We start from the raw sequence: 26,612 nt of genomic DNA, 5'->3' as shown, positions 1-26,612 counted from the left end.
AGCGCAAGCTACAACTGGCGTTTTTTCACTTCTACTGAACAATCTGCTGTGAGAAAATATCGATATGGGCCCGGTTTACACTTGACTTTATTTATGTGATAAATAAGTTCATATTCCACCAGAAAATGGCTAAAAAGAGTGAAAAATTGTGTTTCTCTAAAGATTCTATTTTCCCCCTCGGCGAAGCCACGCCCCCTTCGATGACGCGATGCCGTCTGTATCTATGGTGCAGCCTATGGGACGTCCCGGCTGGTTGACTCGGGCAGGTGTAAAGTTGACTTTAAAGTTGAGGTTTACTTTATTGTGAAGGGCCAGGGCGGAAGTGCGGCGCTCTGATGGCGACGGGCGGTGGAAGTGTTCCGTGAAGTTTCAAAGACTGTAACGGACTCGGGGTAAAGCTGCTCCTGCGTGTGGGCCTGCCCCGCTCCGTCCCGCGGCCCGTGGGTGTGTCCCGCCGCCGCTGTCCCGAAACAAAACCGAGCGAAGGCGCGCGCCGAGCCCCGCAGTCGTGATGAGTCGGGAGTAGCAGCGCGGCCCGCCTCGCCCCGGGGATGGCAGTGTGGACTCGAGCGGAAAAACACGGCCAGCTCGACCTGCTCCTCCGTGACCGCTGGATCCGAGTGGCCGCCGAGCTCACGAGAGAAACTTTGACGTTAACGGCCGAGGCGGAGGCCAGCGACCCCTGGGACTACGGCAGCGCGTCCCCGGGCCCGCGCAACGGAGTGTCAAACGGAAATGAGCCCGGGGCCAGCCCAGGAAACTCCGGCCAGAGCCCGAACCACAGCGGGCGAGGGGTCAGCCGGGGACCCAGCAGCCCCGGGAAGTACCAGAGCAACGGCGTCAGCACAGACTTCAGCCCCGTGTCGGGATACGGCAGCCCCGTGTCGGGATACGGCAGCCCCGGCTCCAGCCTGGGCTCGGACGGCTGCTCCGAGGCGGTGCGCAGGGTGAGGGTGGTCAAGCAGGAGTCTGGAGGGCTCGGCATCAGCATCAAGGGCGGCCGCGAGAACCGGATGCCCATCCTCATCTCCAAGATCTTCCCGGGGCTGGCGGCGGACCAGAGCCGGGCTCTGCGCGTGGGAGACGCGATCCTGTCCGTTAACGGCAACGACCTCCGCGAAGCCACGCACGACCTGGCGGTGCAGGCGCTCAAGAAAGCGGGCAAAGAGGTGACGCTGGAAGGTGAGTGAGTCCAGGCAAGAGCGGGGATTTGCACAGGCCTGATCCCTGTGATCCACCGTGGAGTCCAGAGAGGAGGGTGTGCACGGGCCCCTCATGTGGCCCCTGGAGCGGCCTCTCACTGTCCTGCTCTGCCAACTTATGTATTCAGTTTCAGTTCATCATCTGCCTCATTTGTTTCCCCTGATGTGAAGAAGCATAAATCTACACCTGTATCTGCCAGTCATCTGTAACTACTGAGTAATTAGAAGAAGAAGATCTTTATTTATATAGCGCCTTTCACAGACATGGTCACAAAGCTTTACATGAGACACTTGTACATTCACTCCATACTCGGTGTAAACTATGTTTGTAGCTTCAGTTTCCCCTGGGGGAGACTGTCAGAAGCGCTTTCGCGACTACACGCGTCTGCGCCAACGGACCCTCTGACCACCACCATACATTCACTCACACATCATTCATCCTGGCCTATTGTGCATGTTTTTAGTGGTAGGGGAAACCGGAGTACCCGGAGGAAACCTACGCAGACACGGGGAGAACATGCAAACTCCACACAGAAAGGCCCCGTCCAGGTGGGAATCGAACCCAGGACCTTCTAGCTGTGAAGCGAGAGCACTAACCACTGCTCTACCGTCTACTGTGCCGCCAAGCACAAAGTCAAAGTTCTTCACACCTTCATTTCTACAGATGTTTTTATTATTGTCCCGTCAGAGAGAATGAGCCACAGGGGTTTGTTGTAAACTTAAAGTCCCAGTGCCTGTTCTGCTCCCTGTGAAGTCCGGGTTGGCACCAGTGCATCCTCACAAGCTCAGGGACCGGTAAAGCCACAGAGGGTCTGAGCTTTCAAATGAGGCACAGCGTGTCCCAGTGTTTGGTTTGTCCCCAGGTCTTAGTCCTGGAACACTCACTGCTGTTTTGTTTTCCACAGTTACTCCCAGGCTTCAGCGTCACCGATGCTCAGTGTCCACATCGTCCCCATTTGAGCCACTTTCACTAAAACGCTTCAGTCGATTTAATCAATGAACAACGGGACATTTAATGTGTTGAAGTATTGACAATGTGCTCTCAATGGAACCTGAAGTTAAAGCTGCACCGCGTAACATTTCACCTCATCAAGATAATAAAGCGCAAGCATTTATTTTATTCAGTGTTTTATAATAGAAAAATCCCTTAAAGCTTTACTCAGACCTGACTGTAACGGGGGGAGCAGGACGTCCCAGCTCGTTGACTAAAGAGCCACATACCAGATTTAAATAGTTTAATTGATGTCATTTATTTTGTTTGTTTTTTGGGTCCCACATTCTTCTTGATGATGTTGGTGCTGTAGAGTTTCTCCTGATCCCAGAGCAACCGGACAAACGCTGTGGACCTGCCCCTGTGGCTGTAGAGTTTGGATGTGGACCTGCCCCTGTGGCTGTAGAGTTTGGATGTGGACCTGCCCCTGTGGCTGTAGAGTTTGGATGTGGACCTGCCCCTGTGGCTGTAGAGTTTGGATGTAGACCTGCCCCTGTGGCTGTAGAGTTTGGATGTGGACCTGCCCCTGTGGCTGTAGAGTTTGGATGTGGACCTGCTCCTGTGGCTGTAGAGTTTGGATGTGGACCTGCCCCTGTGGCTGTAGAGTTTGGATGTGGACCTGCCCCTGTGGCTGTAGAGTTTAGATGTGGACCTGCCCCTGTGGCTGTAGAGTTTGGATGTAGACCTGCTCCTGTGGCTGTAGAGTTTGGATGTGGACCTGCCCCTGTGGCTGTAGAGTTTGGATGTGGACCTGCTCCTGTGGCTGTAGAGCTTAGATGTGGACCTGCCCCTGTGGCTGTAGAGTTTGGATGTGGACCTGCCCCTGTGGCTGTAGAGTTTGGATGTGGACCTGCCCCTGTGGCTGTAGAGTTTGGATGTGGACCTGCCCCTGTGGCTGTAGAGTTTGGATGTGCACCTGCCCCTGTGGCTGTAGAGTTTGGATGTAGACCTGCTCCTGTGGCTGTAGAGTTTGGATGTGCACCTGCCTCTGTGGCTGTAGAGTTTGGATGTAGACCTGCCCCTGTGGCTGCAGAGTTTGGATGTGGACCTGCTCCTGTGGCTGTAGAGTTTGGATGTAGACCTGCTCCTGTGGCTGTAGAGCTTAGATGTGGACCTGCCTCTGTGGCTGTAGAGTTTGGATGTGCACCTGCCCCTGTGGCTGTAGAGTTTGGATGTGGACCTGCCCCTGTGGCTGTAGAGTTTGGATGTAGACCTGCCCCTGTGGCTGTAGAGTTTGGATGTAGACCTGCCCCTGTGGCTGCAGAGTTTGGATGTGGACCTGCTCCTGTGGCTGTAGAGTTTGGATGTGGACCTGCCCCTGTGGCTGTAGAGTTTGGATGTGTTCCTGCCCCTGTGGCTGTAGAGTTTGGATGTAGACCTGCCCCGGTGGCTGTAGAGTTTGGATGTGGACCTGCCCCTGTGGCTGTAGAGTTTGGATGTGGACCTGCCCCTGTGGCTGTAGAGTTTGGATGTAGACCTGCCCCTGTGGCTGTAGAGTTTGGATGTGGACCTGCTCCTGTGGCTGTAGAGCTTGGATGTGGACCTGCCCCTGTGGCTGTAGAGTTTGGATGTAGACCTGCCCCTGTGGCTGTAGAGCTTGGATGTAGACCTGCCCCTGTGGCTGTAGAGCTTGGATGTAGACCTGCCCCTGTGGCTGTAGAGTTTGGATGTAGACCTGCCCCTGTGGCTGTAGAGTTTGGATGTGGACCTGCCCCTGTGGCTGTAGAGTTTGGATGTGGACCTGCTCCTGTGGCTGTAGAGTTTGGATGTGGACCTGCCCCTGTGGCTGTAGAGTTTGGATGTAGACCTGCTCCTGTGGCTGTAGAGTTTGGATGTGGACCTGCCCCTGTGGCTGTAGAGTTTGGGATGTGGACCTGCCCCTGTGGCTGTAGAGTTTGGATGTAGACCTGCTCCTGTGGCTGTAGAGTTTTGATGTGCACCTGCCCCTGTGGCTGTAGAGTTTGGATGTGGACCTGCCCCTGTGGCTGTAGAGTTTGGATGTGGACCTGCCCCTGTGGCTGTAGAGTTTGGATGTGGACCTGCCCCTGTGGCTGTAGAGCTTCTGAGAGGCCGGCGCGATGACGAGGTGGAAACCATGGCGAGGGCCTGAAGCGCTGGAAACGGCGCTCATCGATTCAAGTGCCGTGTTTAATGGTGCGGAACAGGACTAACGGAGCAGACCCAGATTTCAGCCGCTCTCTGCTCACACCTCGCCCTAAATAGAGCTTTGGAAAAGTCACTTAAAATGTCCCCGTCTCACTCAGCCACATGTGCACTCGGTCAGATGGCTTTTATCTACGCCGGCAAACTAAGAAATGCAATATCACAATGACAGCGATGTCCAAATATTCATTCATGTTGCTTTTCCACATACTGTGCAGACCTAATCGCAAAAGCACTAACCTGTTTCCTTTTGCTTCCAGAGCCGTGGGAAGATATTTTAGTTAGGGGGCGCTGAGGGACAAAATTTACCCCCAAAATACTTTTTCTGTGCATAAATCCTATTGATTAAACTCCCGCCTGAACCGAGAGCATTTTCTCCAGTTCAGCTTTACCCAAATCCTGTAGGCCAGTGTAACACCTCATTTGAAAGACCCACAAAACTAAATGGATCTTTTTCCTCACGTCAGATTTTTTTTCAGCACTTTTTTTTGTTGGGCTCATTTTTGTCAAATTTTCGTGACTTTTTTCTCACCTTTTCTTCAAATTATTCACATTTTTTGTCAATTTTTTGTCACTTTTTCGTCAAATTTTTTGTCACTTTTTCGTCTCATTTTTATCACTTTTTTGTCAAATTTCTTTCCATTTTTGTCATTTTTTGTCAATTTTTTCTAAATTTTTCGTCAAATTTTTCGTCAAATTTTTATCACTTTTTTGTCAAATTTCTTTCCATTTTTGTCATTTTTTGTCATTTTTTGTCACTTTTTCGTCAAATTATTCAAATTTTTTCGTCAATGTTTTCTCACTTTTTACACATTTTCATCCTTGTTTTCGTCTCAGTTTTGTTGCTATTCTCACACCTTTTTTCCAGAAGCTTCTGGATTGGGGTAAAGCTGGAGAAAATGTGCTCGGTTCAGGTGGGAGGTAAGGGGTTGATATTGCCTGCAGTTCACAAACTATCCACCAGGGGAGTGCTGCAGCGCCCTCAGCACCCTGGGTTCCCACGGCCTTGTTTGCTTCCTTTGAAATGTGTCCTGTATCGTTCTGAAGCGTTGGCAGCGGGTGTGAGGCTGATGAATGTGTTTGTGTGTCCAGTGAAGTACATCCGGGAGGTGTCCCCCCTCTTTAAGAAGCCCTCCCTGGTGGCGGACCTGCCGTGGGGGGGCTGCAGCAGCGAGGAGTCTCCCCCGGCACACGGCTCCAGGGACAGAGACCGCGACAGGAAGGTCATCAACCTCAAGATGTGCTTCATCTGCAGGAACCTGACCATGCCCGACCTGGAGAACAGGTCTGTGCCGCTCACAGGACGTAAATACTGGATGAAGAATGAAGGGTTTGGAGTCTGTTAGTGTTAGAGCGGCTAAAGTGGAGATGCAAAAGTGTCAGGGGAACCTCATTTTGAGAAATCGAGCCTGGTTGCCTTTCGCAGCACACGTGGATAGCAAATATGTCAGTACTTTTGAACCGCAGCGCCGCTATGTTTTATTTATGTTACTACGTCATAAAATAAGCCTCGCAAAGGGACATTCAAACGTTGCCCACTGCGTGTTCACCGGCAGCGTCTCACCTTAACGTGCACTTGACAGGTTTTAATGCTTCTGAAAAAGGGAGTGACGTAGTTAAAGGTAAAGTTCCACAGCAGTTTGACTCATTTCCCATTGACGTAACATGGTCGGCACGGCAACAGTGTTTGCTAATGTCACTTCCTGTCAGTGCCCAATAAGGAAGTGAAACTATAAACACAGAAATGGTCAAACTGAATAAAGCTGGGTAATTAAAGGGATGTGTCAGGATTTTTGACACAGGGCCTCATTTCCTAGTTATCCAGAGTGTTGCTGATTTATGGAGATGTTTTTTTGTAATTCATGCAGTTCTTATATTTGAAGAGTTTCGTGGCGCTAGGCTAGTGCTAGGCTAGTGCATGTCTATGGTATCAGCTAGCCTGCATTAAAAACAGTGTGACCCGCTCCACAGAGCACCTGAGGGAAATCACTTATAACGCCAGACTAATGATATAAACGTCTGTGTCCATAGAATAACCATTTTACATTTAAAAGAACTTATATTTGAGCAGCGTCAGCTTCGTGGTTGTATAAGCTACGCGGCGGCGGAGTGATCTGCTAGAACAGTGGTTCTCAACCTTTTGGAGCCGCGACCCCCATTATAACAGGTAAAGGGGTTCGCGACAGTCTGTAGAGGAGTTTAAAACCAAATTAAAAACTCATCTTTTTGCTTTGGCCTTCGGTTCCATGTAGACTAGACACAGTTTGTGCCTTTATATATTACCTGTGTTTAAGTTTTATTGTGTTTATTGTACATATTGTTACTGTTCTTGTCCAGCACTTTGGTCGACTATGGTTGTTTTTAAATGTGCTTTATAAATAAAATTGACATTGACATTGACATTGTGACCCCCCGCCCGGGTCACACAGTGAGAAATAGGAACGTTAGCCGACATAATTCTGAAAAAACAAAGAAAAAAAAACAAATGGCTGAAATAAATTCAATAAATAAATCAAATTATGAACAAATAATGGCACTCTGGTGAAATAGCAAACACGTGCTACAATAAGATATTACATTATATGCTAATAAAAATATGCATATTTTATCTAAATGATCTAGTGACCCCCCCCCAAAATCCCGACCCCCAGGTTGAGAACAACTGTGCTAGAAAATAGTCCCTCAAAATGCGCTCATTCATGTGATGCAGGTCAGTTATATTCCAAACATGACTCTACTGACACAGACAGTTATATGGTTAGTCTGGTGTTATAAGTGATTTGCCTCAGGTGCTCTGTGGAGCGGGTCACACTGTTTTTAATGCAGGCTAGCTGATACCATAGACATGCACTAGCCTAGCGCCACGAAACTCTTCAAACATAAGAACTGCATGAATTACAAAAAAAACATCTCCAGAAATCAGCAACGCTCTGGATAACTGGGAAACGAGGCCCTATGTCAAACATCCTGAAATATCCCTTTAAGCAAAATCTTAAATATAATTGTGTTATAACTACAGTATGTTTTAGCAAATATTGTGTCTGATGTGTCATATACAGTTTAAGAGGATGAACGTTTGCTGCTACATCGATCACATTGTAGTGGCCAAATGCTTTCATGTGAACTTTAGAATTACTATTGATTCATCATTAACAGATATATCAGTAATCCCAGACATTGTATCAACATAATTGCGTGCGCTGTAGCAGCTATAACAACATGTGTTTGAGCGTGTGTGTCCGTCCTGCTGTGTCCCAGGCTGCTGGAGCTGCACTCTCCTGACGGGCAGCACATGGTGGTCCTGCGCAGCAAAGATGCCTCCAGCGCCAACTCCTGGTTCACAGCCATCCACACCAACACGGCCGCCCTGCTGCCCCACACGCTCTCCCACATCAACGCCTACCTGGGGGCCAGCTCCACCTCCGCGCACCCCCACCTCAAGCACATGGGCTGGCTGTCCGAGCAGGTACCACTCTGAGCCTTTCCCACAGTGTCAGACTGGGGCGGGCTGTTCATGGCTGCTGTGTGCAGGTGCAGCTGGGAGGCGGCCGGCAGCAGCTCCGCCCTGTCGTCATGGCGATGACTGAGAAGGACGTGTTGCTGTTCCAGTCCGTGCCCTGGACCAGAGAGGCCTGGGCCCTGCCGCTGCTCACGCACCCTCTGCTGGCCACCAGGTGACACTGCATACTGGGTTTAATCTTTATTTGGCAGTTTGACCAGATTTTGTTTTTATTTTTAATGCTGTGGATAATTGGGCTAGACTTAAAGCTACAGCAAATTATACTTTGTCCAGGCTGTGTTAATGTTATCAATCTTTCAAAACTTGGGTTAACAAATTGGAAATTATACACACACATTTACTACATCTAGCAAACATTTTGAGTGAATGTTTATGGTAAATGTTATCAACTTATATAGTGCTTTTCCCACCCACACTAGGCACTCAAAGTGCTTTGTATAAAATACAGTCTAATCTACCCCATTTGTCATATTGTAATTTACCCATTAGCAGGGGCAGACTGGCCATATGTCCATTCTGGAAGAGCACAGAAGGGCCACTGGTTTGGCCTCTGAATTTTCTCCTTAACCTCCCCTTAACCGAGCTTTGCCCAAATCTAAATGCTCTAAAGAAAAGCGCCAAAATAGAAAAACGGGACTAAAATGTGCTGTAAAAGCGACAAAAATGTGACAAAAACGTGGCATAAACATGACAAAATACAACAAATACATGACAATAAAACAACAACAAAAACAGACAAAAACACAGCAACAAAGCAATGAAAAAAGCCACAAAAAAGTGATAAAACACAACAACAAAGCCACAAAAGTAATGAAAAAACAACAAACAGACAAAAAGTTGCAATCACTCTTGTACTAGGTCTTAGCTTTCAAATGAGGCGTTACACTGTTGCTCTCCAGTTCAGGAGCTTTTAGATTTGGGCAATGGTAATTTGGGCCAGACTGGTCAGAGTCCAGGGCCGGTTTTAAGTCCCAGTCCGCCCCTGCCCATTAGAAGATTGGAATTCTGCAAAAGCGCTTGGTTAGAATTGCAAACACCATCTGAAAATGTACTTGTCAAACTTTGGCATCCTTAGAAAGAATTCAGTTTAAACAAAGCATCATATGGGAAAAATGGATTGTTTGTTATTATGAGCCAAATGAATAACTGATGAAGGTAAATCCATGAGTGACGTTGATGTTCCCATGTCCCAGGCTGGTGCACTCGGGCAGCGCCCGCGGCTCCCCGTCCCACGGCTCGGAGCTGCTGTTCGCCACGCGCACAGGAACAGCGCGGGGCGTGGACGCGCACGTCTTCAGGGTGGAGACTCACTGGGACTTGTCGTCCTGGACGCGAGCTCTAGTGCAGGGCGTGCACGCTGCAGCCGAGCTCATCAAAGAGGTGTCCATAGGTCAGTCCGCCGCACGTCTGAACCTGGAGAAAGTGTTTGTCGTCGTTTCCTAACGCTGTGTGTTGTTGGGTTGTGTGCTGTGTGGCAGGCTGCACACTGAACAGGCAGGAGGTGCGGCTCACCCTGCACTACGAGAACGGATTCACCGTGATGAGAGATCCAGCCGAGGCCTCAGGGGGCGCTGTGCTCTTCAGATACCCCTTTGAAAAGCTCAAGATGTCCGCTGACGATGGAGTGCGGAACCTGTACCTGGACTTCGGGGGCCCTGAAGGAGAGCTGGTGAGGAGCAGATGTTCGTCAGTAGTTCAGAATAGAATTGCAAAGAAACTGAAGCTTTCTGATGAAATTCTTTAAACTTTTTATTAGCTACTTGGATGAAAGAAAAAGTAATATATCAAAAAGGCTTTAAAGCTACTTACTTGATACTTACTTTCCTAACGTATTCCAATCTTCACCTCAATTCTCCACATGAGTTATTTTACTCACGTTTCATAACATAGTAAGTATTTATGTTACGGTAATTTTAACAACTCGCTACTAGGTCCCAAATTGATGAAAATGAACATGACACAAAGTTGTTTTTCTCCCCACAAATGACTGCTTTTACAATATACTTAAGGGCAGAACAATTTTTAATCCACTACTAGAAATTATTTGTCTATGAGTTCTGTCACAGCTGGCGCCTTGGAAAAAAAAAAAAAAGGCGAAGCGGCGTTCGATCCTAACGTATGCAGACAGGTGGCAAGTCGGCTCGTCTGGGACACTTTTCAGAGTCCGTTCGCCTGCTCAATGTATTTTCCCATTAGCATCAGCCGTCTAACCTAGCAAATTATGAACGATCCAGATGTTTTCAGCTGTTGTCAACTCATCGACCGCATTTAGGTGAGGTCAAAGTCTATTTAGAAACAATAAACGAATGTACAAACCTTTTGCGATTTTACTTTAGATACAAATTAGCGTCAAAAACTGTTATCTGCACTAAATGTTAACTCAAATTCAGTAAAGTTTCTGCTTTGTGAGGTCGGATGCACGTCATCGTTAATCATAAAGAATCCACAAAAATGATATAAATGCCATGAAAAGGACAAAACAATTCCTCCCCATACGTTAGTATTGCGCCGGGCTTCCCTTGTAGGAACAGGCTCAGAGCTGAAGGCATTTCTATGAGTTCTACGGCTGCCTCCACAGATTCAAGACGCAAAGTTGTCAGTGAAGTCCATGGGATTATTCTGAGCCTACGGTCGCTTCATGTTTTGGGATTCCAGCAGGATTTGCTGAGCGTTTAATAATTGTCTCGATCATCAACAGTATTATTGCAGCTCCAAACAAAGGATACTAATTTCCTGATTTTGCACAGCCTTAGATTTAAAGGAACAGGCCACCGTTTTTCCATACTGAGATATGTTCTTACCTGAGCTTTGACGAGTTCTTTAGGACCTGTCTGATCTTCCCCCGTGCCTTCAGTCACGTAAACACAGCGCAAAAACACACTACAAAGTATAATTACACAAAATTAAACAATGTGGATTTTCTAAGCGGATAAAAGGGGGAACTATATTGTAAGGCGTAATAACACCAGGAGTAATTTGGCATCTGCGCAGTAAAGTGAAGATTACTGCACGGATTTCGAACTACTCCTAACTAACTCGTCAAAGCTAAGGTAAGAACATATCTCAGTATGTAAAAACGGTGGCCTTTTTCTTTAAATGGCTGAAATTATGCAATTTCAAACATTTTTTTTTTAAATTGCAACCTTTTAGAGCTTTTTTTCCCATGTTACAATGTTGCTCCCAAATCAAAAACATATGAAGTCGTGTTTCGAGCCACTTGCGCATCTTTGAGTAATGTTTTAATCTTCTCCAGCTTCGCAGAGACGGCTCCCTGAAAGCTCCTACGTATCCAGGAAATGTCTTCCTCACCTCTCGCTCCCTCGCTAAACTTAATCCTCTCATCGTGAAATAAAAACACTTCTCTTCATCGAAACAGCTGCAAAGCAAAGGGGAGCAAGAGTAGCAGGGGGGGGGGGGGGGGCTTACGATGACATGGCGGGAAAATCAGGAAGTGACATTTTGTTTCAACTGCCGGGACGGATTTGTCTCTCGTCGACACGTTCCATCGCTCTTTGTGCCGCTGTGACCTCTCGGGTCTGCTTTGTCCCGCAGGTGTTGGACCTTCACTCCGGCCCCAAGCCCGTAGTGTTCGTGCTGCACTCGTTCCTGTCTGCCAAGCTCAGCCGCATGGGCCTGCTCACCTGACGGGCCGGGCCGGGCCTGCCAGAGCGTTCCTCACGTCCTTCTGCTGCTCCGACTATAGCCTGAGTTAGAGCCGCTAAAACCTACACCACCTACACGACTGTTTGGGAAAATGAAAACATGTGCCTGTATCTTCTCCTCGAGCTTTCGTACCTGCAAAGATGAAGAAAACGAGTTGGGTTGGGGGGGGGGAAGGGGGAAGCAAAGCCAGATACATTGCCTTTGACACATTCCATGTAATAAGAGAGCCGCGGGATGTAAATAAGCCTCCGAAACTGGCTGCGCACAAGGGCCATTGCAGACCTGTCCAGACTGTTCTATCCCGGGGTGAAGCTGTAGGTGGAGGTGAGCATCTCCACAGTCAGTATGTTTACGTGGACTGAGTCAGACCAAGGTCCTTGAGGCGAAAATACTTGGCCTCTGCTGTTAATTTGAATGTATGACAGATAATACACTTTTAAAATGGTCTTTACAGTCGCCCGAGTTGTTATACAGCCCGTAGGTTATGAGAGTGTTTGTTAAACGTTACGCAAATCGATTCTTGGGTCACTTGACGACATCGAGACTTCAGATCAAGGCTTAATTTGACACGTTTGCCCAAGGCCGGCTTTGTTGCGCTGCTTCATTTGCCCCATAACCACATAAAGAGCTCAACAGTTAACACCCACCTCAGGGTTTGGGAAGTAAATGTCCCCGGTCAAAATTCCCAAAGACTTTTCAAAATCGTGAGGCATTTTGAGTTTAAAGCAGTGTCCAAACTCCGTAAAGGGACTATACGGAGATAAAAAATGTTGAAATTATGTGTTTTCCTCCCCCTACATGTTCCAGCCATGTCCTAATGTGTAGAATGAGCTCAGACCTGTTCACCACAACTGCCTCTAAAATCCTGCACTGTCACTCAGAAAGGAGTTACTTCGGGTGCACGAGCTTAATATAGAGACTGCAGTTACGCGTAAAACCTGGGGTGGCAGTAGTGAGTATAAAATGACCAACTTGCATCCAGTCTCTTTAATCAAGGACAGCATGTTGAAGTTCAAACGTATTGAGATTGAGGGTCATAAACTGGTGGTCGATGCAGTGAAACATTCAACTGGGTGAGTTTAAAAGAGGTTCTGACTGTGCCCCACACCTTTATTTAGACTTGGAAGCATAATGCAGATGTTTTGTTTTTGAGGCTATAACTGTGCAGAAAGAATGGTTAAATTGTTTGTAATAGAAAAAAAAGTACCATCTCATCAGCTTGAGGGTCCCCCCCCCCAGCATCACTGGTTTAAAGACTTGTTATGTAGGGGTCGCATGTTGAGATGTGTACAGCATGGAGGTCAATGCAGTCAAACATTCAACAGGGGGCACATAAGAGGTTAAACCATCCCCTAAATGTTTATTTAAGTTTGGAACCTTATTAGATACAGACGGCAACGCGTCATACAAGTGGGCGTGGCCTAGCCGAGGGGGAAGGAAGTGTGTTTTGGGAAAAGTCAAGTCTATATGCGTGTTTTTTCAGAACAGATTGTTCAGTAGAAGCAAAAGAACTGCAGTCATAGCTAGCGTTAGCATGTAGCATGATGCTAACGTTTGCCATTATTTTTGTGATTATGGGCTGGCATCTAGTATCAGTAGTTTTGGAGTAATCATAGAAAGTTTAGATTTTTCCTCTTTGTTTTCCCCCTCAACTTCTTCAAACATGACCATATATGGGCGATTCCAGAGACGCCGTCTGTTATCTATAGATACAGGCGGCATCCCGTCATAGAAGGGGGCGTGGCCTCGCCAAGGGGGAAAATAGGATCTTTAGAGAAACACAATTTTTCTCTCTTTTTAGCCATTTTCTGGTGGAATATCAACTTATTTATCACATAAATAAAGTCAAGTGTAAATCAGGCCCATTTGTAGAAGTGAAAAAACGGCAGTTGTAGCTAGCGCTAGCTAACCGTTAGCATTACCCCGATGCTAGCATGTAGCATCAAGTTAGCATTCTCTGTTTTTTATGTATTTATGGGCTGTTGAACCACTTTATCCTCCCCATGTCTTTGTATCTTTAATTAGTAGAAAAATTCAGCATTTGTTAAAGTAGTTTTTGAATAATTAGAGAAAGTTTACATTTTTTCAAAATTGTTTTCCCCCTTAACTGTTTTCAAACATGACCATATATGGGCGATTCCAGAGATGCCGTCTGTATCTATGCCAGCTCCTTCTCACAACCAAATGTTACGTTTGCTGTGAGGTTCTAATTGTGTGGGATTAAAAACTATGCAGTAAACATCAATATCTCTGGCAATGTGTGCCATTTCAACAGTAAACCTGTGAGCCACCAAAAATTGGAGGGCTAACTACTGACCATACCATAATTATCTTGAAAGAAATGAAATGCGACACTTAATATGATCATGATTATTATACATTTGAAGTCTTTGGGAATGGGAAATTCACTTCTGGAACCTTGAGGTGAACCTTAAAGCCTTAAAAACACCCGAGGACAACCCGCCCACCCCGGGCCGCCCCTGTGAGAAACGCCTGGGGCTGTCTGTCCCGCGCAGACCTCCCCTCCGCCTACAGCCGCCCAGAGGGACCCGCACTGTTACTCCGTCAGAGCCTTGCACTGTAGGGAGCCTCACGTTTCTGCAGTCGAACGCTTGTAGAGATTAAGCACAGTGTAATTCAGGATGCCAATAGTGCCTTGACACATTTAGTCTGACAATCTTGCAATCTCTCTCTCCACAGTAGGATCTCCGCTCTTATTATGTACAAGCAATAGTATTAATCCTTTTGTGTGTTTTGTTTTTATCTCGTTTTCGCGCATGTAAGCGGTATCCAGCATGTGCAGACGCTTTGCTAGCGCTGCGATGACGCGGCTGTCTCCGTGGCAGCTCTCTGTTTTTACCACTGTTTTTAAACCGCTGTACCGTTCATCTCGTCACACGTTTCCAGATTATTCCCGGTTACAATCACATTCGTCAGTGTATCTAAAGCAAGTTACTCGGGGCCCATTCCACATGTATTAACTGATCACAGTATACAAATCTGAGCCCATTTTGCCGCTAACTGTATCCCTTGTTTAGTTACTGTAGGTTTTTTGATTTAATGCATTGTATAAATATGTTATTGTGATATATTGGCAGTAAATATAGCTCTCATTAGCTTTGCGCCGAAACTCTCCACTCCTGGGGTCCACTTTATATTATAATAGCACATTTTATGAACACAACAGGCTAGGTTGAGTGGACTGTTAGGCCTCGGCCGACTCCACGGCACTTTTCACACGTCTCAGACTGTCCATGATGCACTAACCTGGGAATGTGGACTGTACCCACTGTAAAATGTATTTTCTATAAAGTAGCCTCTCTATGCAAATTAGAAACCAAAAGCAAATCCTGGTGGCAGCTTGTGCGCGACACAATCACTCGAACTACATTGCCTATTCTGCTGCTGTAGTATTATGCAAGTATTTTAGACCTTTTTACCTTGACGAGTATGCAATGTTTATAACCTCATGTAAATATCAATAAAACCACTAAAGTCACATGTTCCAAGCCCGGTGTGTTCTTTCTATTTCCAGTTTCCAAGCCAGTGATTGACCAAGGGATTAACTGAATGTCTTTAGGAGTTAGTGAGTGCTTTATTTGTCATTGTACATCCGTTGTATGAAATAGTGTTCAGTGATCCTCTGAAATGGTGCAGCGCCTCCTGGGTTTGTCTCTGTTTCGGAGCATGGTGTCCTGCACTGGTCACCTCTTACACCTCAGTGGAGTAATGATGAACAACGCATAAAAAACATGACATGCAATTTTAAGTAATTAAGTCTTTGCTTTTCTAATTTTTTTAAAATAGTTTACATTATTTCATGATGCCGTGTGTTTGTAAATGGGCTGTTTGAGGTAAGCTATGCTGTTGAACTAGCTTTTAGATGCTTAAATATGACCTATAGTTGAAAACCGCTGTAGGATATAAATGTCTGTTTATTGTATGCTAAAGGTTTACAAGTGGAATTTAACCTGAATCGGTAAGTAATTGCTTTTAAACATTTATTCATAATTAGTTGATTATAGTTTTTTTTTATTAGTTAATGTTAAACAAAAACCTATACAGATAATGTAGAGCAGTGGTTCCCAATCTGCAGGGGGGTCACCACCAGAGCATTTTATTTCCTGGTTAGACAGGGGCGGACTGGGACTGAAAAACAGCCCTGGACTCTGACCAGCCTGGCCCAAATTAGCGTAATTGTGACTTCCACAAATACATATTTTAACCTTTTACCCCCCGACTTAACATTAACGAGTGCATTTTCCCCAGTTCGGCTTTTTATTATTATTTTTTTGATCGGCATCATCAGCAAAAAGAGCGGGAAAGGCGGTCGTAGAAACAGAAGCAAAATCATTCATATAAATAATAAATAATAATGGTCCCAAAATTGAACCTTGTGGTGCACCATACTCCATACTAATTCCTTTTAGATTCATGTTTTTTTAATACTGGGCTTTACCCAAATCTAAAAGCTTCTCGACTGGAGAGCAACAATGCAACGTCTCATTTGAAAGCTAAGACCTACAAAAGTGACGGAAACTTTTCGTCACGTCGCCACATTTTTGTCATATTTTTGTTGTTTTTTTAAAATCATTTTTTCTATAATTTTTTGTTGTGCTTTTCTCATGTTTTTGTTGACTTTTCCTCCTCTTTTTCTCGCTATTTTGATGCTTTTCTTTTTAGCTTTTAGATTTGGGTAAAGCTCGGTTGAGGCGGGACTGGTGGCTCTTCTGTGCTCTTCCAGAATGGACATATGGCCAGTCCGCCCCTGTGGTTAGATGATAAAGCCAAAAAAACAAAACGATATTGTTGCAAAGTAGAGAGATCCATAGCAATGATTGGAAACGAATTACAGGAGCAGAAAACACACACATTTATTTTACTGTATCTAAAACTCAAGCGATCAACAAATCAGCTGTGTCTTGTTGTGACAGCAGACCGGATGTTGTGACAGTGCAGACCGGAAGTTGTGTGTGTGTTTATGACTGCGGTGGGCCGAGGCTATCTCTGAGCTACAAACTGTATGTGTCATGTCCACAAGTGCAGCTGAAAGCCAGGGAAGCCCGGAGCGTATTTAACCCGCACTCCAGCCACATATGCGACGAGAGCAGCCGCGTGAGATGAAATGACAACGTCAACATTACAGGTGAATGTAGCTCTGGGTTAGCAGCAGGCTAACAGCGGGCCATTGACTACTACGGCAGAAGCTAACGAGCTGCAGCCGCCTGTGAGCTAAGAGCTAAAGCCGAAACAGCGCAAAGTCAAGCCTAGTTCTTATGCAAGTAACACACGGTCATTATTGTTTTGATTAAAGGCTGTGCTACGGTTTATGTAAGATGTGCGTATCTCCGCACAGGCTACACCGGCGCGGCGCAGAAAGTAACGGTCCTGCAGATGGGCAATGGTTAGTGCTAGATCGTCTGCTCCGGAGGGACAGTCTGCTGTGAAAACGTGAGATATCATGACACAAATTAAGGATAGGGCCAGGGAAATGGTTATAACCTCTTAACTCCCGCCTGAACCGAGAGGATCTTTTTCCTCACGTCATCAGATTATTTTTCCAACATTTTTTTGTTGGGTATTCAACTCATTTTTGTCACTTATTTGTAATTTACCACATTTTTGTCTTTTTTTTTTTTCGTCAATTTTTTCGTCCATTTTTAATCATTTTTTTGTCACTTTTTTGTCACATTTTTCTGTCAATTTTTTATCCATTTTTAAAAAAAATTTTTTGTCACATTTTTGTCATTTTTTCGTCAATTTTTTGTCCATTTCTTGTGACATTTTTGCCACTTTTTCATACATTTTTCATCACTTTTTGTCAATGTTTTCTCACTTGTTTGTCACATTTCCATCATTGTTTTGTTGCTATTTTCACAGCTTTTTTTTCCAGAAGCTTTTGGACTGGGTTAAAGCCAAACTGGAGAAAATGTGCTCGGTTCAAGTGGGAGTTAAGGGGTTAACCTTAAGGATTAGGGTTAGGATTAGGATTATTTGCATTTTTAGACAAACCAACTCATAAATTTATACAAACTCACAGCTGACCGTCCCTCCGGAGCAGACGATCTAGCACTAACCATGGGCAATGTCCCTGTGCGTCTGTGTCAGAGCAGGGTCATGTTTGTTTAGAACGGCACATACAGTGAATAAATGTTGTGGATGATTAACCTCTTAACCCCCGCCTTCACCAAGTGCATTTTCCCCCAGTTCAGCTTTACTCAAATCTAAAAGGTTACAATCTATAGAGTTCGGGAATGTGACGTCATATCGCTAAGCATTGTGGGATTAGCAGCAATTGTAAACTAATGGAGATTTTAGAAGTTAAAATACTGGAGTTATTGTTCCCATTAAAACACTCGGACACCACAGTGAGTTAGATGTTTTTACAGCAGTAACTCAGCAGCTAACGGAGCTGTTCCACGGCTTTTTCTCCACTTTATAAACTGTTTTTAGCTAATGTTACTCAATGGAAATGTATGCTAACAGCTGCAAAGATGGCGGATCTCCATGGTAACTGTAGACTTTCCCCGAACTCTATAGGTTAAAGCAGGGGTCACCAACGTGGTACCCTTTTTAACTGGTAGCCCTCGAACAACTTAATGCTCTTAAAGTAGCCCTCAGCTGAAATAGGGTTGATGACCCCTAAAGTAACGCCTCATTTGAAAGCTAAGACCCACAAAACTCATCTAAACGGATCATTGTCCTTGTGTTGTTCCCTCGTGGTCGTCACTTTTTGGAAGTTTTTGTTGTCATTGCGGTTTCGTCACATTTTTGTCATATTTTCGGTGCCTTTTTGTCACGTTTTTTTTCCCCGCCTGGTTGCATTTTCATCCTTGATTTGTCTCATTTTGTTGCCCCTTTGCCACTTTTTTTTCAAGCTTTTTCAGCTTTGTAGATTTGGGTAAAGCCAAATAACACACTCTTTGCCTCTATGTGTTACAGAAAGCAATTGATCTTGTGACCAAAGCGACCGAGGAAGACAAAGCCAAGAACTATGAAGAGGCCCTGCGCTTGTATCAGCACGCTGTGGAATACTTTCTACATGCCATCAAATGTGAGGGGGTCGAACCAGATGCAGGACATTTGTTGTTGTTGTTGTTGTTGTTGTTGTTGTTGTTGTTGTTGTTGTTGTTGTCTACATGGCCCTTCTCACTAGGGCCGCAACTAACGATTATTTTGGTAATCGATTACTCTACCGATTATTTTTTACGATTAATCGATTAATCGCCTGGCTGTGAAGGGTGTATGAAAATTGTATTTTTTCATTTTTTTTAATCACATACAGCTAAAGTGGCATCATTTCAGGACGTGTTGATGGAGTAAAGTTAAAGTGAGTGTTTTTGGAGGCTCTTTCTAGGGCTGCTCGATTATTGAAAAAATAATAATCACAATTATTTTTGTCATAATTGAAATCACGATTATTCAAATGATTATTTGTTGCCTTTAAAAAAATCCAGCAAAAAAGTTAAAAAAATCCAGCAAAAAAGTTACAAAAATCCAGCAAAAAAGTGACAAAAATCCATCAAAAAAAGACAAAAATCCAGCAAAAAATTACAAAAATCCATCAAAAAAGTGACAAAAATCCAGCAGAAAAGTGACAAAAATCCATCAAAAAAATTACAAAAATCCAGCAAAAAAAGACAAAAATCCAGCAAAAAATTACAAAAATCCAGCAAAAAAGTGACAAAAATCCATCAAAAAAAGACAAAAATCCATCAAAAAAAGACAAAAATCCATCAAAAAAAGACAAAAATCCATCAAAAAAAGACAAAAATCCATCAAAAAAAGACAAAAATCCAGCAGAAAAAAGACAAAAATCCAGCAGAAAAAAGACAAAAATCCATCAAAAAAGTGACAAAAATCCCAAAATTAAAAATTAGAATTTAAAAAATTAATAAAAAAAATAAAATAAAATCGTTTTTTTGCGATTATGCTAATTGTGTAATCGTTTACTGTTGTAATCGAAATCGTAATCCAATTTCGATTAATTGCACAGCCCTAGCTCTTTCTGCTGATTCTGCTTTATGATTGGATGAGAAACAGACAGATATTTATGAAAGTTTCAATGTACAAAACACTAAAGACCCTAACCTAGAAAAACAAAGTCGGTTTCCATCAAAAATTAAATTATTTTTGCTCTTTTTAAGTCTGTGTTTACTAGAAAACGATTAATCGATTAGTAAAATAGTTGACAACTATTTCAATAATGGATTAGTTGTCGATTAGTTGTTTCAGCCCTACTTCTCACACATAGTTCCCAAAGTCAGGTATCCTCATTCACACATGCACTTCAGTAGCGGGACAACACAGAGATGGCATCTTTGCGTAAGCGTTTGTGCTGGAGAAGAACAATCTGTAACGTACCAATGACAAGGTTTTAAAAGCACAGCCAGCTGCTAGAGATGATAGTTGCTGACGAAGTCTCTTGTGGTGAGAGACGAAATCTTTGCCATTCTAAAGCAGATTGAAAAAAAAAACACCTTCTTTCACACAGAGGAGAGGAAGATCAGTGACCACAACCTTACCAGCGGTTAAATATATGTGTGAAATAAAAGGTTTAGGAAGCTGTCGGCCAACTATATCACATAAAGGAATAAATAATCCCCCATTGTAAGGATGATGTTGTTGCTTCACTTCCATTTTTTCACGGGAAGTCACAAAATACAGGCAAATTACCGGGTGAGGTTGTCTGTTGCGTAACCGACCGGCTAAAATGCGCTTTTCCTTTAGATGAGGCCCACAGTGACAAGGCAAAGGAGAGCATCCGGGCAAAGTGCGTGCAGTACCTGGACCGAGCAGAAAAGCTGAAAGAGTATCTGAAGAACAAAGACAAACAGGGCAAGAAGCCGGTGAAGGAAGCTCAGAGCAATGACAAGTAAGCGCTGTTCATATGTTTGTCTGATTTAGCTTCTTCTTGCATGCTAAATGTGGGGGCAATAATGTTGTCTGTGTACATATGTAGTACTTTCTTTAGTAGTTTAGTAGTTTCTTCTGTTCTGTACTGATCCTTTGTTCCGCTGCGGTGCTAGGAGTGACAGCGACAGTGAAGGAGAGAACCCGGAGAAGAAGAAACTCCAAGAGCAGCTGATGGGTGAGCGACGGGATTTCTGAACTGTGTACTATGTGTTGTGACTGTTTGATAGGACTAATCCAGCTGTAGCCCTATATAAAATGATTAAGATATTTATAGGTGACTGATCCTTATGAAGACTGGTCTAAAACACATTTGGAGTTATGTGTCCTTGACCCGGATTCAATTTCTTTGTATGTTCTCCACACATGTATTGGGTTCCTCAGGGTGCTCCGGTTTCCTCTGCCTTAATAAATGTGTACAATAGGGTCACCTCTGGGGCCAGGGCTCCCATGAAAATGAGAGTGAAATCTCAGGGAGGCATTCAAGTTCAAGTTTCAAGTTTAATGGTTTTGTAAAGCCCAATATCACAACAGAAGTGGCCTCACAGCTGCAACAAACATCAAGGCAATAAAACAGAGCAATAAATATGACAATTTAAAGTTCATGTGAATCCAGGCAAATATAATGTCCAATAGGAGGCAGCGACGAGCGGCGTGGGCGTCCCCCGTCCTTAGACTCTCCAGCACGGCAAGGAAAAACTCAAAAACCCGGCAGGAGAAAAGAGAAACCTTGGGGAGAACCACAGAAGGAGAGATCCACTCCCATGGACGGACAGGCTATAGAGACCCAGGGCCGAAGGATCCCTCAGCATTCCTTTTTAAACAAAGGTCAAATTGTAAATCTTATGTTTATTTCATCATATAGGCTGCCCCTCTGAGCTGGAAATGCTTGCATGTCATCGCCACTTCACTCTATACACGATGCTCCTACTGTTATGATTCTTATTGCAATGATCACACTGCCATATGAAAAAATAATACATTTAAAGATTGTTAATTGTTAGAGTTTCTTTCTTTTTTTTTTCTTTAACCTTTTATTTAACCAGAAAAGTCCCATTGAAAGGGAGTCCTGGCCAAGAGGCAGCAAAGGAGTTACAAGTAACAGACAAGTACATACACATGATGAAAAACGGTTTCAATTCAAAGAGGTCGTCTCAATCTGGACTTAAAAGTGTTCAGTGGAATAAGTTCAGTTATTTTCATTCTTTTTGCAACTTGTTCCCTGTAGAAGGAGCAGAGTGAACAAAAGCCCTTTTTCCCAGTTCTGTGTACGGGCAAATGGAACAGCGAGCAACAAATGAATGTTTGAACCCAAACAGTAAGAGCCAACACTCCTCCGTGTGAGTAAGTTACAGATGTAGGAGGGCTGTAGACCAAGCATGGCCTTATAAATAAAAGTGTACCGATGACCCAGCCTCCTGGAGGACAAAGAGGCCGTCCCACTTGAGAATACAGTTCACAGTGATGGGTCAAGGTCCTACAGTTCGTAGTGAACCTGATATACAGTGTCAATCTTAAGGAGACATTGAGCAGAGGCGTTCATGTACAACAGGTCTCCATAGTGGAACATAGATACAAATGTTGCAGTGACGAGGCGCTTTTTGGCCTGAAAAGAAAATAAATATTTATTTAGAAAGAAAAAGCCCAATTGAGTTTAAGTTTTTTCACAAGATTGTCTAAATAGGGGTTGAAAGTCAGGGAGTCGTCAAGCATATTTGTACGTGTGAACCACCTCTATGACATTTCCCTCAAGAGTGGACACGAGGGGGTTTCAGGAACCTTCTTGGTGTTTGAAAACAACATTAATTTGGTCTTTTCAGCCTTGAGGACCCGTTTTAGCTGCCGAAGTGTGTGTTGGATCACATCATAAGCTTTAAGTAAATTATTGTGTCATCAGTAAAAATGTATTAGTGTCAGACACATCTGACATTAATATACAAGATGAATTGGAGGCGTCCAAATATTGAACCCTGTGAACATTCAAACATTCAGAACACAGACACATTTAATACATTGGGTCCAACTCCTGTCACTCAAGTAATTTGCAAACCAGGAAACAACATGATTAGACAGTACCAAACAAAGAAGCCTATGCTCTAAAATAGCACGATACAGTGTCAAAAGTGTCTTATATCACTTTTGTAGCAGCCGTGATGTCACTGGGCTTTTTCTGAAGCCGTATTGCAGTTTTGGAAGAAGTTCATTAGAGTACAGGAACTCACACAAATGTATTTCTCAGTGCTGCATGAATGTCAAGTTCTTAAACCTTGTTGTGAGGCCCTATTGTAATGGAGAACCTGAACGTGTGCCTGTGACTAGGGGCCATTGTGATGGAGAAGCCTAACGTGCGGTGGAGTGATGTGGCCGGACTGGAGGGAGCCAAGGAGGCTTTGAAGGAGGCTGTCATCCTGCCAATCAAATTCCCTCATCTATTCACAGGTACAACAGTCGCCTGCTTTATTTGGAAAACATGTGCACTCGAATGGTTTTAAATTCTACGTATGCCTTAGGGAAACGGACGCCTTGGAGGGGCATCCTGCTGTTCGGCCCACCAGGGACAGGAAAGTCGTACCTCGCAAAGGCAGTGGCAACCGAAGCCAACAACTCCACCTTCTTTTCTGTGTCCTCCTCAGACCTTATGTCCAAGTGGCTCGGTGAGAGTGAGAAGTAAGTCTGGTCCTGAGCTCCTCCTCCTGCTCAGCTCACGTTTATGCCTTAGGGTTTCTGTGGGGAGTTAACAAAATGTCCGGCTGCTGACCTGTGTGTCTCCCTGTGTGTGTCTTAGGCTGGTGAAGAACCTGTTCGACTTGGCGCGCCAGCACAAGCCGTCCATCATCTTCATCGACGAGGTGGACTCCCTGTGCGGCTCCAGGAACGAGAACGAGAGTGAGGCCGCGCGCCGCATCAAGACGGAGTTCCTGGTGCAAATGCAGGGTGAGCAGCTTCACTAGGGAAGTTCTGTTAGGCCTGGACTAAGAGTCTCCTCAAGCCTGGTGTTTGTTCAGTATTGGGGACTTTTTGCATAAGTTTAGGCTCAAGACTTTTATTTTCCCCCCACTCTAATCTGACTTGGGGCCCTGTTTCGAATTAGTAACGCTCTGAACACCTATTTTCTTGGGTGATACTTAGTGGGAAAAGTTTGAGAAGCACTGTCTTCGTATTACGTGTGCGCAGACACTAAGCTGAGCTCTTACAGGTGTGGGGAACAACAACGACGGCATCCTGGTGCTTGGGGCCACCAACATCCCCTGGGTGCTGGACGCTGCCATCCGCCGAAGGTCAGAGCCTCACCCTCTTTTCTTTTTTAAAGGATTTAAAGAGGCGTGTACACAGGAACTATCCATGTTTGGTTTACATTGAGTATGTCAGATGTTTGATTGAAAGGAGCTGTGCCCGTTTTCTTATTATTTGTATACAGGTGTGGTTTTCCCCTCATCATCTTTACAGTAGTTCTCAGTGCTTTGGCTTTTGTGTGGTCCATGTTCATGTAGTTCTATTGAGTGCTTGATGGACCTGTGTGCCGACATGTTGCTCAGGTTTGAGAAGAGGATCTACATCCCGCTGCCCGAGGAGCCGGCCCGCTCACACATGTTCCGCCTGCACCTGGGAAACACGCCTCACAGCCTGAGCGACGGCGACCTGCGGCAGCTCGCCCATAAGACCGACGGCTACTCGGGCGCCGACATCAGCATCATTGTACGGGACGCGCTCATGCAGCCTGTTCGCAAAGTGCAGTCGGCCACGCACTTCAAGAAGGTGAGTCTGTCCCAGTGCACGTGTGGACTGAAAGAAGAAGCTCTCAAACAAACACGGGCTGATTGTCGCACTGTAGGTACATGGACCGTCTCGAGCAAACAGCCAGATCATGGTGGATGACCTCCTGACCCCGTGTTCCCCTGGCGACCCTGCTGCCATAGAGATGACCTGGATGGAGGTGCCTAGTGACAAGCTGCTGGAGCCGATCGTCTGCATGGTACGAGCTCAGGAGAGGCATTTGTGACCGGTCACAGTTTGTGTCAAGGTCCTAAGATGGGGTTTCCAAACCTTTCTGGTGGCGAACTCCAATGTATAACATTATAATCATTTGAAGCAGCGCAATATACAAGATAAGGTTTGGTGGGTATTTTAATGAACCCCTCGTATTATTATGCTGTCTTTAAAAGTAAGTGCTTTATTTGTCATCATACAATTGTACAATGAAATTGTGTTTAGAGTTGGACCTGAGCCGATGCAACACAATTTGAAATCTATAAATTTCTTCTTCTGAAACACTGAGGAGGCACCAAGAGCTGTTGTGGAGAGGAGGAAGCTGAAGGAGGAGGTGGATGAGTGCAGGACACCACGCTCTGAAGCAGGAACAAACCCAGGCGGCGCTGCACCGTTTCAGATGAGCACTGAAGGCAGCCAGCCCGGTGTCCTGCGGGTGCTACGCTTTCCTCTACCTTCAGAAACATGCTGGTCAGGTTGGCCCACAGTGGCAGCGCGGCTCAGGACTCAAACCTGAACACAATTCCATTGTACGGTTGTACAATGACAAATAAAGCACTTACTATTTAAAAAAATTAAATTTGGAAAATATCCTGGGACACCCATCTCAGTGACTTGTGACTCCCAGGGGGCACCTGACCCCCACTTTGGGAACCCTTGTTCTAAAATATACTGGTTTATATCAGAATTGGAGGTTGTTTTTATTGTTGTAATTTATTTTTATTTTTATGACATGTAGTTTATTGTTCATATTTATTAAATCCTACAGATAAGTGTGCCCCTTGGTGAGACACTACCTTAATGTTTGTTGTGACAACTGAATTAAAAGACAAAAGCATTCACAAAAGGTTTTGCTCTAAACAATCAGGTAGTTCTACCTGCATTTGACCCTCATAACTCATTGTCTCTAACAAACCAAGTTCCAGCAGAAACATTGAGAATGGTCTTTTTGCTTTGTTGTTTAGTGATATACTGTTTGTTGTGCTTTCAGTCAGATATGCTGCGCTCTCTGTCCACCACCCGTCCCACAGTCAACACTGAAGACCTGTTCAAAGTCAAGAAGTTCACAGACGACTTTGGCATGGAGGGCTGAGCCCGGGAGTCTGCACTGCCCCGGGGCAGTTGGACTGACCGCTACACTATATGAAGCTTCATTTCATAGGACACAGAAGCTGTCTGCTTCTTTGATCATTGAGGGGTTTTGTGCAGATGGTGAGAGTTTGAGCGGGTGTGTTCATAAGTCCTCTCTGTCTGCGTCTCACGGGAAGTGCACACTCCATCAGCCCGTCCATCTCTGATCAAAAGACTTTTTTGTTGCCATGGTGCACTTTGCATTTCTGAAGTGCTGAAGCTCATCCTGGCCTGTGTGGATGCATCTCCTTGTTTCATGTCTCAAGTGTCTTTAAAATGTCTGAAGCGGCTCATGAGCTTATTGAACAGACGACACAGACTGCAGACTCCGGGTGACTAATGTTTGTTCACTGGAAGTTGTTTTATTTTGAAGGATTTTAAGCTGGATAAAACACACTACTGATTTTTCCTATTCCATTTCACAAGAATGTGTTGCTAAAAGTGTATTGATTTATGTGCTGATCTTGTGCATAACACGTAGGAAGACATTTGTTTTTGGCTTCACAGTTTGGACAAAAGTTCCAACTCCATGAAGGATTTGTTGTGATGTTTGAGGATGATCTCTGAGCGTTGCCCTCTTGACTGACATAACTGTTTACATAGTTTCTCCTGGAACATGCTTGTGTGTATAGCCGTAGACACTACATTACTGTACTGCAGTATTAAATCCTGTAGGAGGCGCCAACAACTCAGTGTTGGTGCGGCTGTTGGTGGATTCACAGAGTTGGGTTGACTTCAGCCTGTAATACCCTTCACACTCTTCCTAATTTAAATAAATAAACAAATAAATAAAGCTGTGTGTGTGCTGTGTACACCGGGTGTTACTTGACCCACATTGAAAATCTGAGGGGACGGAAGGCACTTCAGTCCAAATCTCATTGTGCTCCAGGTTCTAAATCTCATTTGAGCAGAGGAGCGCACCCTGCTGTGCTGCCCGTCCTTTCTGAGACAATGAGGACACTTTCTTTCATCCTAAAATCACTCCCTTCTTGTCCACCGGGAAAGGACTGTGGAAGGAGATTTCATCCTGAGCTGTTAAAAT

General features: G+C 44.8%; 2 protein-coding genes across 3 annotated transcripts; both read left to right on the top strand.

Moving 5' to 3' along the window:
- Window positions 1-320: 320 nt before the first annotated feature.
- sntb2 (syntrophin, beta 2) lies at window positions 321-11,617 on the top strand. Of its 2 annotated transcripts, none has more exons than XM_079567396.1 (7): window positions 321-1,182; window positions 5,449-5,641; window positions 7,615-7,822; window positions 7,894-8,030; window positions 9,070-9,266; window positions 9,355-9,545; window positions 11,429-11,617. In XM_079567396.1, exons 1-7 carry the CDS (start codon window positions 552-554, stop codon window positions 11,519-11,521), a joined length of 1,650 nt encoding a protein of 549 aa, XP_079423522.1. In that variant the 5' UTR covers window positions 321-551; the 3' UTR covers window positions 11,522-11,617. The 2 variants fall into 2 exon arrangements, with proteins under 2 accessions (XP_079423522.1, XP_079423521.1); XM_079567395.1 differs by having other exon boundaries at window positions 322-1,182; window positions 7,888-8,030.
- A 4,874-nt stretch (window positions 11,618-16,491) lies between these two features.
- vps4a (vacuolar protein sorting 4 homolog A) lies at window positions 16,492-26,367 on the top strand. The gene is made up of 11 exons (XM_079567228.1): window positions 16,492-16,685; window positions 18,482-18,593; window positions 20,270-20,414; window positions 20,569-20,630; window positions 22,772-22,891; window positions 22,963-23,119; window positions 23,238-23,386; window positions 23,649-23,730; window positions 23,989-24,208; window positions 24,285-24,425; window positions 25,431-26,367. Exons 1-11 carry the CDS (start codon window positions 16,665-16,667, stop codon window positions 25,530-25,532), a joined length of 1,311 nt encoding a protein of 436 aa, XP_079423354.1. The 5' UTR covers window positions 16,492-16,664; the 3' UTR covers window positions 25,533-26,367.
- Window positions 26,368-26,612: the final 245 nt, after the last annotated feature.

Source organism: Gobius niger (assembly GCF_951799975.1).
Source record: "Gobius niger genome assembly, chromosome: 12".
Taxonomy (NCBI): Eukaryota; Metazoa; Chordata; class Actinopteri; order Gobiiformes; family Gobiidae; genus Gobius; species Gobius niger.
Note: the sequence above shows the minus strand (reverse complement) of the source record. Positions and strands in the feature narration are given on the sequence as shown.

Bases quoted from the DNA above. Each gene is read 5' to 3' on its own strand.
- sntb2 (XM_079567395.1), top strand. From the start codon at position 552: ATGGCAGTGTGGACTCGAGCGGAAAAACACGGCCAGCTCGACCTGCTC. The intron at 1,183-5,448 runs GTGAGTGAGTCC...TTGTGTGTCCAG, and splicing joins CAAAGAGGTGACGCTGGAAG to TGAAGTACATCCGGGAGGTG. The intron at 5,642-7,614 runs GTCTGTGCCGCT...GCTGTGTCCCAG, and splicing joins ATGCCCGACCTGGAGAACAG to GCTGCTGGAGCTGCACTCTC.
- vps4a (XM_079567228.1), top strand. From the start codon at position 16,665: ATGACAACGTCAACATTACAG. The intron at 22,892-22,962 runs GTACAACAGTCG...CGTATGCCTTAG, and splicing joins ATTCCCTCATCTATTCACAG to GGAAACGGACGCCTTGGAGG. The intron at 24,209-24,284 runs GTGAGTCTGTCC...GTCGCACTGTAG, and splicing joins CGGCCACGCACTTCAAGAAG to GTACATGGACCGTCTCGAGC.